Source organism: Eleutherodactylus coqui, chromosome 3 (assembly GCF_035609145.1).
Source record: "Eleutherodactylus coqui strain aEleCoq1 chromosome 3, aEleCoq1.hap1, whole genome shotgun sequence".
In the NCBI taxonomy this organism is placed as follows: Eukaryota; Metazoa; Chordata; class Amphibia; order Anura; family Eleutherodactylidae; genus Eleutherodactylus; species Eleutherodactylus coqui.
The window spans coordinates 58632854-58647573 of NC_089839.1; the positions used below are offsets into that span (position 1 = coordinate 58632854).

The 14720-nt window shown below is 40.4% G+C and overlaps 1 protein-coding gene across 1 annotated transcript in view; it reads left to right on the forward strand.

Annotated features, from left to right (window-relative positions):
* The window catches only part of TASP1 (taspase 1), a 156482-nt gene that overhangs the window by 20795 nt on the left and 120967 nt on the right, over positions 1 to 14720 (forward strand). Inside the window, exons 5-7 of the mRNA XM_066595631.1 lie at positions 5515 to 5583; positions 6295 to 6415; positions 12617 to 12701. Coding sequence (XP_066451728.1) covers positions 5515 to 5583; positions 6295 to 6415; positions 12617 to 12701 — 275 coding nt within the window. The remainder of the gene's footprint in view (positions 1 to 5514; positions 5584 to 6294; positions 6416 to 12616; positions 12702 to 14720) is intronic.

Genomic DNA, 14720 nt, shown 5'->3' on the forward strand with positions numbered 1-14720 from the left:
GGACATAGCTGTCAAAGCACAGCGTTGAAGATGCTGTGTTTTCTGCCCTGTGTGAGCAGCCCCATTGAAATGAATGGGAGCGTTGTACAGTATTTAGCACAGTGCTGAAAGAGCAGCGCCAAACGCTGTACAAAAATGCCTGTGTGAGGGAGGCCTAAGTACTTTTTGCTTTTTTCTTTGTTTCTGCCTTGGTCTTCAGCTACCACACCTCAAGTGTTCCTCTAAACACTAATTTGCCCAACAGTCAGGCCATGTAAAGGGGCCAACATATGAGAGAACGCTTGCTACTCTTCTGCACATCTCCCCATGTAAATCGAAAGACGTGCAGCTGATCAATAGGGCTGAACTATCTTAACGATCAGTCGTAACCATAGAGCAAATAATCTGCTCATCAACGTGATGGTAATGCTTGTTGTTGATCAGTAGTAGTTGGCAGGGGCAGATTGTCTGCCTGTGTAAAAGGACCATAAGTTCTCGGGTTGGACATTCTCATGCTTTATGCTTAGATTGCTATGTTTAGGGTACCTTTACATTGGACTACTGTCAGGTACTTAAAGGGATTCTGTCATTAAAATAAAAAAATGTATACTCACCTGCACTCTGCCCTCCATCCCTGTAGAGTGTAACCTGTGAAAAAAACAAAGCTAACTCACCTAATCCCTTTGTTGTTCTTCTCTCTGCTGTTTACGTGGTGCGTGAGGGGTTGGCTCCTGCGCGCTCTCGTCGACGTGGCCATGTCTATCCTCTGCCGTCCTCGGTGAGTCCTCGGCGAATGCGCAAGCGTGCCGGGAAGGGGGCACATGCGCACTTGCCGTCGACTCTCCGAGGATGACAGAGGTTACATGGGGCCAGACCAATCAGTGGGCGACGCGTCACTTGTGATACGTTGACCACTGACCCGGGTGGCAGGAACTGTCGCCCGGCATGGTCGGAGAACTGGTGGAGGCTGGAACTTTGCCAGCTTCTGCCCTGCAATCGGACGGCTGCCGTAGGAAAAGAAGAGCAGCAGCCCCCTGGTTTCCGGCCTCGTAAGGCACAGGTGAGTATGAATTTTTTGTTTTTTTCTGACAGATCCCCTTTAAGCACCTGACAGTCATCCCAGAGACCATCACTCTTGTTTTTAGATAAATGCTTGCCTGTATAAGTGAATTGAAAACCAAGTGACTCCAACAAGTGAGCGATTGTCGTTCAGTTGCCCTGTTGGGTACAGAGTTTAGGCCTCATGTCCACGGGTGGATTTGATTTGCCGAATCACCGTGGGCATCCGTGGGAGTTGGGCAAATCAAGCTGCCTATAGGGATGCATGGGAGTCCACAAATTAATTAAAGTATGCAGATTTGATTTGCAGACCTTCTGGTCCGGAAAACAAATCGCAGCATGTTCCATTTCTGTGCAGATCTCGCACTTATGGCTTTCATTGAAGTAAATGGAAGCTGTCCGATCCGTGGCACACCCACAGCTGACACTACAGACGTGCGCTGGATTTGCGGGAAAGCGGGAGTTAAAAAAACAAAAACGTATATTGCGCATGCACGCATTGTGTTCGCACGTATCCACAATGCAGAAGAAAGAAGACTCAGACAGGTGAAAAAATGTCCTTGGCCGCAGGCAGAATTGGCTCCCACTGTGGGCTCCTGTGGCCGGAATCCGACCCGCTCGTGGCCTTACATAGGCCGATAGTCCTACCTTAATTGCTAATTTGAGCTATGAATGACACATTCCCTAGCCTACCATCAAGGCGATGGGTCATACTCTTTTCTCTGCTCTTCCTTGAGCCCTACATCTGGGGGGTTTGTTGGGGTTGCTTGCCTTAAACCTGCGGAGTTAGAAATAGTACTGGGGTTGGAAACTAGCTCTATAGCTCGTCTGCTAAAAATCATGCACAGCGCCCAAAAGTGCATTTAAATTAGGTCAGGAGAGTTAGACTCATATTGATGTCGTATCTCTACATCAATGACCTTAATGCGAGCACTTTAGGTTGGAATCTAGCACTATAGCCCATTTTGCCTGCTTAAAGTGCATTTAATTGGGTCAGGAGATCTGGACACACATTTATGTCTTATCTCTATATCGACGACCTAAATTCTAGCTCTGGTACGCTAACTACTCTATATATACCTAATGGAGTATCTTATTTGTGCATGATAAGCACTATACCATCTTTTTAGCGGACAGATATTTTAGAACAGTGTCCTCCCAATATTCTCGGTGCTTGGTCTGCTCCAATCTCATGCTTGTATCGACTCGCATATTGGGAAATAAAGACATCTAATTATGTACCTCTATATATCATCTAGCTATTGAGCGTAAGCACTTAATCTAAGTACTCTAAATTAGAGGAATCTACTTTGGTAGGCCCCTAACCGTAAGAGCTATCTTAATGCCCCAATTGAGAGTATAGAACTCTTTCATAACAGGGACATCTATCCCGGTTACGATATCGATCATCACATAAGTTCTGCTGTACCCCTATTAACCTTAGATACAGCTTTTCCTAATCAGACTGATGTTCTCTCAGGGATATCTGATTCTTTCTACCTTTGAATTTAAAACTCAAGTACTGTATCTCCTGATGATCCAACAAATCAATGGTGAAACGCGTAGAGTATAAGTACTGACTAATACAGGAACCTAAACGGTGATCCTGTCTTGTCTATATACACAACAATTTAGGACGCTCAACTTTGGAGTCTAAGTTCTGATCACTGATAGTGAGAGTGTCTTAGTACCAACCATCACAAGTGAGAGTCTAAATGGTGACCCTGTCTTGTTCATACACAGAATAATTCAGGTTTCTTAGCTCCTATACTGAATCGTCCTTTGTTCTCTTGAATCCATCTTGGGTAGAGTGTTCTGTTATCAAAAAACATCCTTTTTATCTTCTATCAAGTATAAAATAACTCCAGGCCCCTATCCTCCTATAACTAACTGGTGTTTGGAGGAACCTGGTTTATGTGTGTTGTCTTTGTAGTGCCCAGTATATGTGTTTTAATATATTTAATAAAAATACATTTTTAGTGTTAGTCACGTCTGTGAATCCAGCAATAATTTGCAGTTTGTGACTGCTCATCTAATCATTTGTCTCAGAATTCACTTACCATTCTCGCAGACATGACTGCTGAGGCTGGTGATTGGCTTGGCTATCATGTTACCAGTCCAGCTGCTTCTGGGACCGGACCCGGACCCATAGTGTTGCGCCCATCCTGTTTTATCCCATTGGGGTTGTCCTGCAGTGTTCCCAGTTCTGGGTCTAATAAACATGTTCCAGTCTTATCAATAACAATGAGTTGAACCTCCTTCTGGGGCTCTTGAGAAAAACTGGATGAACTCAGTTCTGTACTTTACGAGCTCTGAATGTGAATAAACCTTTTGGCTTCCGGTGCAATAGTGGTGCTTGTGGAAATTATTTCCTTATTTGATATTCACTACACGGTTCATAAAGGGTCACTCTCAAGACAAGTGGCCAAAAATTAACTTTCTCTTTAAGAGTTTCCAAGAAACTCGCGGACATCAGCCTGGGTGGTCCAAATGGTTCCTATTTGTGGCAGTTGACCATTTTCTTCTTTTTTTTGTTTCTGTTTTTACCTACAAGCAAATGTTACATTAGTTTGCTCTGTCTTTTGGCCTTTTAACATAGCAGCAAAGGAAATAAGGTTGTCATGTGTAAAAGAATGCATTGCTTTTTTTTCCGTCTATGTGTGTAATTCACTTACTCTTTATTATTCGGATTGCACGCACATGCCAATGCGTTACACACCAGAAAACTATGTGGTTCCATCTCAAGGAACGAGCCTTTCCCTCCACCGGCCAGGGCCACTTTCTCCTGGATTCTTTGTCTGACAACAGCATCTTTATTACATAACCTGTATTTTCATTAGCCTGTACTTGGCTCAGGAAAAAATGCATCCTTTGACTTGAGCCGAATACCTAAAGCACATGGTCAGAAATGTAATTTTAGGGGGAAATGATTAGTGCTGGCGTGCGCTTGAGCGATGCAGTGTCTGAATTTCTCTCTTGTTTGAAAAGCCAGCTAAAATGTAAGCTTGGCAAATGAAGAGACAGATATGGCACTGGAGACGTTCGGGAGAATATTTATACGGAGCTGGGGAAGGATTTTGTAATGAGTAACGACTTTTTACTAGACTGGCCGTTATTTTGTTAAGGCAATATTTCCTGTTCCTACTCACAAGTGTGTGTGTGGAGCTTGACCTTCGTGCAGTGGCATGCTTCACCCACATCCTTACCAATTTTGTGATAGCTTCAAGATGAATCACAGCTCGAAAATCAAGATGTTAACATGCCAGACATGCATTCATCTCAAGTCATACATGCAGACTCTGCTTTTCCAAATGTTTCCCAAATGTGATATTTTGATTCAGTCAAAAAATAGTTTATGCTTTTTGTGACTCTTTGATTCCTGTATATATCCTATGTTGCTAAAGGAAAAATTCCACGCAACACATGGTTTTATATTCACGGCAACAACTCCCCTCCTTAGATGCCAATTAGATACAAGTTGAAAAATAAATTGTATAAAACTTAATTACAGGGAATGGATCGCCTAGATTTTTTTTTTTTACTAATTTAAACCAGGTACTGAAACACTTTTTTTTTTAATAATACATTTTTATTTTCTGGGTTATAATAGTTTTTTTTTTAAATTTTTCTATTCTGGTGCAGCCATCTTGCCTAAGCAGCTGCTCTACTGTGTTAACAATAGTTCAGAGAACTACTTTACAACAGCTGCACGGACTATAGGATTCTGTAGGTTGGAGAGTGTTGTTGGAATGCTTTGTGACTTCATTGTGCTGGGAAGGGGAGGAGGTGAGCTGTGAACATTACACATTGTCAATGGTGGATCTTTGGGTTAACTGCCTTCAGTTTTACAATTGAGGTATTACATTTCATTGTGATCTTGCCAGGGATATTGTTTTTGGAAGAAAAAAAAACATTTTTTTTATAACCTTGGAAATCAGTGGCATAAGCCTAGAATCTGTGATGGACCCAAAAGTTCTTCATTGTTAGATTCTGGTTGGTTTGTTTGTTTAAAGGATTACTTTGCAGCAAATGGCTGTTGACTCTACATTTTAGACTGTCCCTTGTCCACTTTCCTGCACAAGTTAAATTTGAGTTATTTTCATGTGTATTCAAAGCCCTGACAATATCTTGTGTACAACAAATTAGAATGTTACTGTAAAAGAAACCGCACCAAACTTAGCAAAATTGTGCCAAAATTTTGGCTGATTTTTTTTTTTGGTGTAAACTAATAGGCGGCATAAACTTAGACTGAATAGTCTTAAAATCTGACGACTTGACCATCCAGTTGTGATCAATCTGGAGCATTTTAAGACATATAAGTATTTTGGCTATATCAATAATACTTTGGTCTCTATAAAAAGTTTCTTTTATAGTAACCCTTTATTACAATATTTCTTAATTTGTATCCTTTCCAAATTATGTTTTATTGATTTTTTTTTCTCATATTATTGTGTAACATTTACTCTTCATACACAGGCAATTGAAAAGCTACAAGCTGGTGATCTTGCCACAGATGCTGTTACCGCAGCTCTGGTGGAGTTAGAGGTATGTGTGATTATATATGATTTAGTACATCTGATTTATTTACTCTATAGTACATTGGATTTAAATGCTATACAGTAATCGCAATGGAAAAAAAAATCTAATTGATATATCAAAAAAATCCAGAATTATGGAACACAAGATGGGCAATAGAACATCCATGATGTGTTTTTAACTCTTTCCAATCCACTGTCTGACCTGTGAAGACATTATGGTTTAAGGCTGTACAGCTCCGATGTTGGGTGATGTCCATTGGGGGTTCTCTTCCTGTATATTGCCAGCCTCCCTGCTGTCGGATCCTATCCAATGTGTCACCTTATGCAGTATTGGCTTTAGCCAGCATATAGCGCAGTTGTATAACGGCAGAACAAGAGTAAGCCCCCTAGGAAAACCAGGATCCAAATTGGACTGGAAAGGGTTTAGTAACACATTTATTGATATAATCACTCCATCACATGTCAGATATTGTTACTGTGCCAGACAAAATTGTGTAGTCAACTACGTTATTATGTCCAGCACTAATTCCAGAAAGGAAGAAGAATTCTGCTCAAGTGCAGACTGTACTGGTTTCTGTTTGACTAATGAAAGCCTATGGTTCCCTCTGAAGCACGTTTTCAGGGATTCAGACAGAACCCCAGGACGTAAAGTAAAACACATTCTGAACAGGCCCTAAGGCTTGTAATTTCAATCGTTTGTCTGTTTTTCGCTGTATAGGATTCCCCTTTTACAAATGCTGGAATGGGTTCAAATTTGAATCTACTGGGAGAAATCGAATGTGATGCCAGTATCATGGATGGAAAGTCTTTAAGTTTTGGAGCAGTGGGATCATTGAGTGGTATGGTTAATGTTAATTATTTACTTTGTCCTGTAAAGCATGATATATCTTTGTGTGTTCCTGTAAAGCATGATATGTAAGGGTCTAATCCTCTGTAAAATTCTATTTTACAGATTTCAAATAATTCTAAGAGCCATAGGAATTAAAAGGGGGTTATCCAACCTTCTAAAATTGATGGCTTATCCTCAGGATAGGCCATTAATATCTGATCAGTCCACCACTCATGATCCCTGCCGACTACCTATTCAGTGTATAGATCGTGCTTGTACTGCAAATCGCCCTATTATTGACTGTCTGGTATACCCTGCTTCGCCTGAGTTAATTTGGTACAGATGTTTATAGTTGTTTGCGTGGACAATTTTATGAAGTCATGGTTACTTCAGACGAACTGCGGAATAAAATATGTATACATATAGAGGAGCGTAAGATTCTCCTCAGACTGCATGTACCAATGTCATTCTGCAGAATGTGCCACCCCTTCCCATTTTCCTCACTTTTTACCCTTAAAGGTAACACCGATTTTTATTCAAATTTACCCCCAGACTGGAGGTTGCAGCCCATTCTTAGCCTTAAAGGCATTTTCCATCCCTGCAGTCCATGGACGCTTCCTTAGGCACTTTACAGCCTTTCAATATATACACACAGAGGTCAGTTAGATTCTCCTCAATATATACACATAGAGGTCAGTTAGATTCTCCTCAATATATACACACAGAGGTCAGTAAGATTCTCCTCAATATATACACACAGAGGTCAGTTAGATTCTCCTCAATATGTACACACAGAGGTCAGCTAGATTCTCCTCAGTGTATACCCACAGAGGTCAGCTAGAGTCTCCTCAGTGTATACCCACAGAGGTCAGTTAGATTCTCCTCAGTGTATACCCACAGAGGTCAGTTAGATTCTCCTCAGTGTATACCCACAGAGGTCAGTTAGATTCTCCTCAGTGTATACCCACAGAGGTCAGTTAGATTCTCCTCAGTGTAGACCCACAGAGGTCAGTTAGATTCTCCTCAGTGTAGACCCACAGAGGTCAGTTAGATTCTCCTCAGTGTAGACCCACAGAGGTCAGTTAGATTCTCCTCAGTGTAGACCCACAGAGGTCAGTTAGATTCTCCTCAGTGTAGACCCACAGAGGTCAGTTAGATTCTCCTCAGTGTAGACCCACAGAGGTCAGTTAGATTCTCCTCAGTGTAGACCCACAGAGGTCAGTTAGATTCTCCTCAGTGTAGACCCCCAGAGGTCAGTTAGATTCTCCTCAGTGTAGACCCCCAGAGGTCAGTTAGATTCTCCTCAGTGTAGACCCCCAGAGGTCAGTTAGATTCTCCTCAGTGTAGACCCCCAGAGGTCAGTTAGATTCTCCTCAGTGTAGACCCCCAGAGGTCAGTTAGATTCTCCTCAGTGTAGACCCCCAGAGGTCAGTTAGATTCTCCTCAGTGTAGACCCCCAGAGGTCAGATAGATTCTCCTCAGTGTAGACCCCCAGAGGTCAGATAGATTCTCCTCATTATACAAATAATTTCCCCAGGCTTTATGGTTTCTCAGAAAAGAACTGTGTCATGAATCATGGATTTTTACAGTTTTTCATGCTTAGAATTGAATATTGAAGTTGCTATTCAGGACCTATTTAGTTCCTTAATAGAATGGTTGTGCCAAATTTCTGGTTGGTATGACACCAGGAAGTTAGAGAATTAGATCAGGTACATAAGGGTGCCAATACTTTTGCACTTGGCATTAAATATTAAAGTTGTGACCCCTTTACTTTTCCTATTTAGGACCTAAAGAATGGTCGTGCCAAATTTCACGCTTATACGACTTTGGGAAGTTAAAGAATTAGTCAGTGAGGGCTTTCACCTTTTATAGATAGATCGATATAGATGGGGGCCTTTCTGAGTACTACAGGCTTTTCCCATTGAAGTGAATGGGACAAGCCTGTAGTACTCAGAATGGATGCTGTCAATAACATTGCATTTTTAGTAAGAGCACAATCATGTACAAGATTAAACATTGAAGAGGCATTCGTGCTCAATAAGCTGATCGGCGGGTATCACGAGCGGTGGATCCCAACCAATCACATATTGAGCATTTTAATTTTGGCGCTGCAAAAAGTGTAATCATTATAAATTATGAGGGTTTCAAAGTATCTAAAGGGGTAAATAGCAGTTGATATTGACTATTATATGGCACTATGAATGGGCTACAATTGACCCATTTATACATTAAGTGGAAAGAATCTATTTTGTCCAGGTTAAACTTGTAAAGAATTGCCATAATACAGATTTATTCCATAGGAAGTCTTCACCACCAGTCCTTCAGAACGTCTTTAGGTCAGAACTGCCTGAAGTGATAATCTGTCGAGTCTGTCAGTTTGCAGAAGCAACAAGTAAATTAGAAAAAAGACCAGTGTGCCAAGGATAAAAGTTTCTGATATTCTGGCTGTGGCTCCTGAGCTACTTGCTCAAATTATCTGCACAGTTTTGACGTAGAAATTGTCTCTAGTTTCGGAACCGTACTTGAGCCGGTGAGCATTACTAAAACATGAAAGTTTTAAAATCAAAATAATTTCTAGACAACCTGTATGACGACCGTGTAAAATATCTCCTTATATAGAGGAAGGGCCGCTGTACCTAGCAGTAAGAGTCCAACCTCAGTATGACATTATCCAATGATACAATAGCATCACCATATGGAGGTACCAAAATTGCTGTTCCGTGCGGCTAAAAAATTAGTGTAGCTCTGAACTCCAGTGTGCTATCATGTCGTATGAGGCGGTTTGATTCGTAGTTTTACAAGTGTACGGCAAAAAAAAAAAAGTAAATGGTGAACATTTGAAAATTTGTGGTGTATTTTTTTTCGTAAAATGTCATGATATATAGCTAATAAATTGCTTCAAAATTATCAAAAAATCATTCAAGAGGATAGAGCGGCTCGTGAGAATTACAAAAAGTCCTAAGATCACTAATGCCGAACATCAAAAGGCTTATGGGGAACGTCTCAAAGTTAAGGCAGCCAAGTGTCACGTCTCCAGCTCTGATTTGGAAATGCTGCTGTTTGGGGGTTTACTCAGAGACTACAAAAGAGATCAGTGAAAACATGATAGTTGATACCCAAGTGCCCATCATGCTAGTTGGAGATTTCAAGAACTATGCCAAACTGACTTTAAATTTCTTGAGAATGCATTTTAATCTAGATGATCTGCCCATAAAACTCTCCCACAACTCTGGGTGGTACAAATATAGATTTAACTTTCACTCGGAATATTGACGTGGATATGTTACTTCTCATATCACAGACCCGTTATACATCCACTTGATTTGGAAGATTTGGAAGATGTGGAAATTTGTTTAGAATTAAGAAATAAAATTTCAAAAATAAAATTTCAGTCCTATATAGACTATATATTTTATTTCGACAATACCTATCATGCGGTTCGTATTCTGCAGCCGTGACACAGTCCTTTTTTTTTTTTTCCCCCCCCTTCACTGCTGCTGCAGTCGCTCCTTCCTTCAGTTCCAGAAACTGCAATTTTCCCAGCTATAAACAACTGCTAAAGTCACTTCCTTTCAAAAATGATTTCTCTCTTAACTAGAAGGGTGCCATTTCTACTTGTGGAGGGCATCGGGTTAGCATAGGGAGTCTTCTAGGCCATGCAGTGCTGCTCTGGGGAGAAAAAGGATGCAAGTTAGCTGTTTTATAAAAAAGGAAGACTATAGGCCCATTTACATGCCAAGACAATCTTTCAAACGATTAAAAGATTTACAGTTTTAGCGATCATTCTGCATGAAGTATTAATGGACACTAATGTCCATTAACACTTGATCAGCTTCATTTGCGTGTAAAAGGGCATCTGGGAGCTGTTTGCAGAGCCCAGCATGTGGGCTGGGGTACTCACACAGCTGCATTGTTCTCACATGGGCTGTCGGCAGAATACAATGCAATCTCCCAGCACACGCTGAGAACACAGCCTGCGGTCTGCGTTATCTCTCTGCAGCTGAATGATGGATTTTATTCTCACCTTAAAATTATTGTTCAGCCGAAAAGTGCACGATGGCAGCGTTTACACTCAATGAGTATAGCTAATTTGCGGTTGCTTGATCGAATTGTGGGCGATAATCGTTGCGTGTAAAGCAACATTATCTCTCTAGTGATATATTTTGGAAAGTAGCTATCCTATAAGTCAATGTCCAACTCTTTCAACTGTCCGTGCAATAACTGAATAACTAGGGAAACCAAACTAGAATCTCTTCCATAGGAAAAAGAACTTTGTTTAAATCTCACCGATTTGCTGCTACTGAAAATGCTGTGCAGACCATGGAAAACTGACTGTTTTTCTTTTTGGCATTCTTATTTAATTTGACCCAGTGTGCCTATATGTTTTTATGTAGTGAGTTTGTATGTGTATATGTGTGTGTGTGTGTATGTATATGTATATATGTGTGTGTGTGTATATATATATATATATATATATATATAAAATTTGTGCATAGCGAGTGTATCTGATTACAAAATACATGGGTGGACTGATTTCATTTGTCTCCCAGAGGTGATTTTTATTCCCAGCCATACTCTGTTGTTAATCTCTTTACTGAATCTGATTCTAGGGGATCTCCACAACCCTTTACTTCTAATAGTATAAAGAGGTTAAAAAGACATAAAATGGGTCCAACAAATGTAAGCTGATTTTTGTATGATGAAAAATGATACTTTTCAGGTTGTTTGCTTGCAGTCATTCAAGAAAATTGTCATTATTTTAAAGGGGTATTCCCATCTCCCCTTTTTACCTCCAGCAGTGTGTGTGGTCGACTTCTTCTCTCTTTCCCCTGGGCTAGATTTTGCCTTCTAAATGGCAGCTCAGACCAGGGACACTGTGCTGACATCATTGCACCGCAGGGCTGAATATGAGCTGCTAGCAGAGTGTTTCGCAATATCGTCAGCATAAAAACCTGCCTGCATGGTGCAACTAGCCATAGTAATAGTTGCCTCATTTCCCCCTATTCCCTCACTGTTTGGTTTTCTCCGTTGCTTATCATTACATTACATGCCGTACAGCAAACTGGTGTGCAGCAACTATCTTGTAGACTGTTCTCCATATAATTTATGTATATTGAAAAGAGTCGAACAAGCAGGCACCCTATGACAGTTTGGTAGCAACAGGGGGGTTGTCGAGCGGTTTAGGTCAATAGGAAGACATTGCGCATTGTAAGAAGTCTTCCTAGTTGAGATGAATATCACCACATGGGCCTGACGGGAGCTTGGTGTGCATGCCCTAGCCAATGAGTAAAGAAATTGCTCGAAAGAAACTACACAAAAGTGGCCATCGCTGCTGGATGGTGGTGGTGTCCATACCCCATGGCAGTAAAGAAAGAATATACAAATAGAAGATGATCAGGAGAATGGAGCACTTATGAAAAAAAAACCTTATGGGTGAGTTATTTTTTACAATTGGAGCTCATTTTAAACTGGAATACACCTTTAATTCCAGGGGCTTAATATCTATCCTGGTCACAAAACCACAACAGATTGTCACTGCAAGCATAGATCTTAAAAACCATCAGAAATTTTTGCAGAAAGTATATTCGTATCTCAGGAAATTCATATAGCGAAAAAACTTTATTTCCTGAAACTAATAATTCTTTTAAAAAGTTCAAAAAGCACATTTTAAAGGCATCCGTCACAATAAACGTGATGGAGGTTTTCCTTTAAGTAGGTGTAATCTTCATCTCTTTTTGTGTGTTTTATAAGCTGTGCGTAAACTTGATTTCACCCCACATTATCCTTCTTGAACAAGTTCCATGTTCGAGTTAGCTGGAATCAGACGAAAGAGCAGAGTATTAAACAGTTGTTCCTTCATTGTGAACGGTTTCGATAAATTGAGTTGCTACACAGGTTCATAGAGGTTTGGAAGAGATCTATATGCATGATGTCAGTGAGAATAATCAGGAAATGAAAACATGGCTGAACCTTCTAATCCTTAATAAAATTGAATTTATTTAGTAGGCCCCATTTGAATTCGTTCACCTTTACTTTTGGCCCCGACTGCATTTGCATTGGTAACTTAAATAGAAAAAAAAAAACTTAGCGCAGCTGATATAGCGGAGATTCAGTTCTGATATATTAGATTTACATACATAAGTTAATTTAAGAATGATGAAGTTTAGTATTTCTTATACTTTAGCATATATTTCTTTTTGTCATTTTTCAGGAATAAAAAATCCAGTTCTGGCGGCAAACAAGTTATTATTTGAAGGACAAAAGGGAAAACTCTCTGCTGGCAGAATCCCACCCTGGTAATTATATTTCTGTGTTTCTATGGAGCTTTAAAGCAATGTCTACTCTGAAGTGAAATACCCCTAGAAAATCATGCTTTTCTGACCACCAACAATAATGAAGTATTCAAAGAGCCCGCTAAATTAGATACCACATTACTTTATCTGTTTTCTAATTGATTTTTTAAAAAACTTTTTTATCCTACCACAGTTTTGTGCATTTTAAGGCTGGGTTCACACGGGGCGGATTCCCGGCAGAAATTTCACGGTTTGGCCGCAGTGAAAAACCGCGAGATTTCCACTTAGCCGCGGGTTTTGAAGTGGTCTGGCTGCTCGCTCTTCCACTGCAGTCGGCGCTCCCATAGAGAAGAGCGCGGCCGCAGCGGAAGAAGAAAAAAAATGAACATGCTGCGGCTGGCAAATCCGCGCTGCCGGCTTCTGCCAGCTTTGCCACGGCGGATTCGCCGTCCCGTGTGGACGAGATTTTTTGTGAGAAATCTCGTCCACATGGCTAGCTAATCCCGGGATTAGCGGCTGCAGGCGGATTTGCCGCGGCGAAATTCCGTCCGGAATTTCCGCGGCAAATCGCCCTGTGTGAGCCCAGCCTAAGACTTGATCCCTTATTTTAAAGATCCCTAAAAAACAATTCTAACCACATATTCCCAGTTCTAAGAACTTGTAAAAAATGTATTTAATAATGTGTGAGTGTTATTACTAGCTTTAATACATAATAGGCCGCCTGTCCACAGTGGATTTTACATTGCGTGATCCGAGGCGATAATCCACACGCGAATCGAGCATGAAATGCTTTCCATAGGATACTTATGGAAAACGCAGCCCGCTGTCTATGAGCGGAAATGCATTGCAATTTTCCACTCGTGTGATAAAAATCACGGCGTGGCTCGCACCTTATAGGACGAGGAATTACCTGAGGGAATAATTGAGAGCTGGAACACTGTGAGAAAAGCTGTATCAAACGAAAGGTGTCGGAAAACTTACTTTAAGATAGTTCACGGGACAATTTAGGGGTTTGACGAACCACAGAACCCTAATAGTCCAACAAGGCTACAAGCATGCCCATAGGACGGGGATCCAAAAACTGGTGAGGAAAAGTTATATTGTTTGATCTATAATTTTGATGAATATTAGGATATTCAAGGGAAAGGGAATAATAAAACAATGAAAGACATAAGTTTGAGCTAGATCTCTTTATTTGTAGAAGCTACAAAAACAACAATAGTTAAATTTGAGAATGCAACTGTATATTGTTATTTTTTTCTATAAAATAAAACGCGTTTTATGTTTTTATATGTGGATTTTCTATATTATTTGCTCTTGTATGTATTTCATGAAAATTCCAATAAAAAGGGTTTAAAAACAAAAAAAATTGTGACATTCTGCGATTTGCCCCGAATCTACGCATTGAAGTTTCCACTGAAGTCAGTCCTGCAATAAATTGCAATGACTTTAAATGTTCTTCCGCTGCGGAAATCCGCTTGCGAAATCTGACCCGCCTGTGGACAGGCGGCTAAAGCTTCTACTCCACTTTAAAAAATAAAATACTGCATTAAACTTAAAGGGTGTGCAGTTAGGAGACAGCAAGACGGTTAATTTTGCACTTCTTCTAGAACAAAAATGCAGAAACAAAAGCTAATTTTTTATATCTACATCTCCCATACAGACTTTTGTGTCTCCATGGTAACAGACTACAAACAAACCTTGTGTAGTCTGTTCATGCAATCATGCTACTTTCTATTTGTCCCCCACTACTAATACATTTAGCTAGGAGAGGAGGCATATTGCAGTTTAAATGCAGGATCAGACTTCACAGGGTTTGTTTGTAGTCTGTAATCATGGAAACGCATCATTCTGCACAGAAAACATTATGACTGTTTGCAGAGTTGCTATTTTTCTCATTTCTAATGCATTAGAGCAATAATAAAAAGAAAAGGTTGTGAATAGAGATGAGCGAACGTACTCATTTAGGGCGATTTCGCAATCGAGCATCGCTTTTTTTTCGAGTAACTGACTACTCGGGCG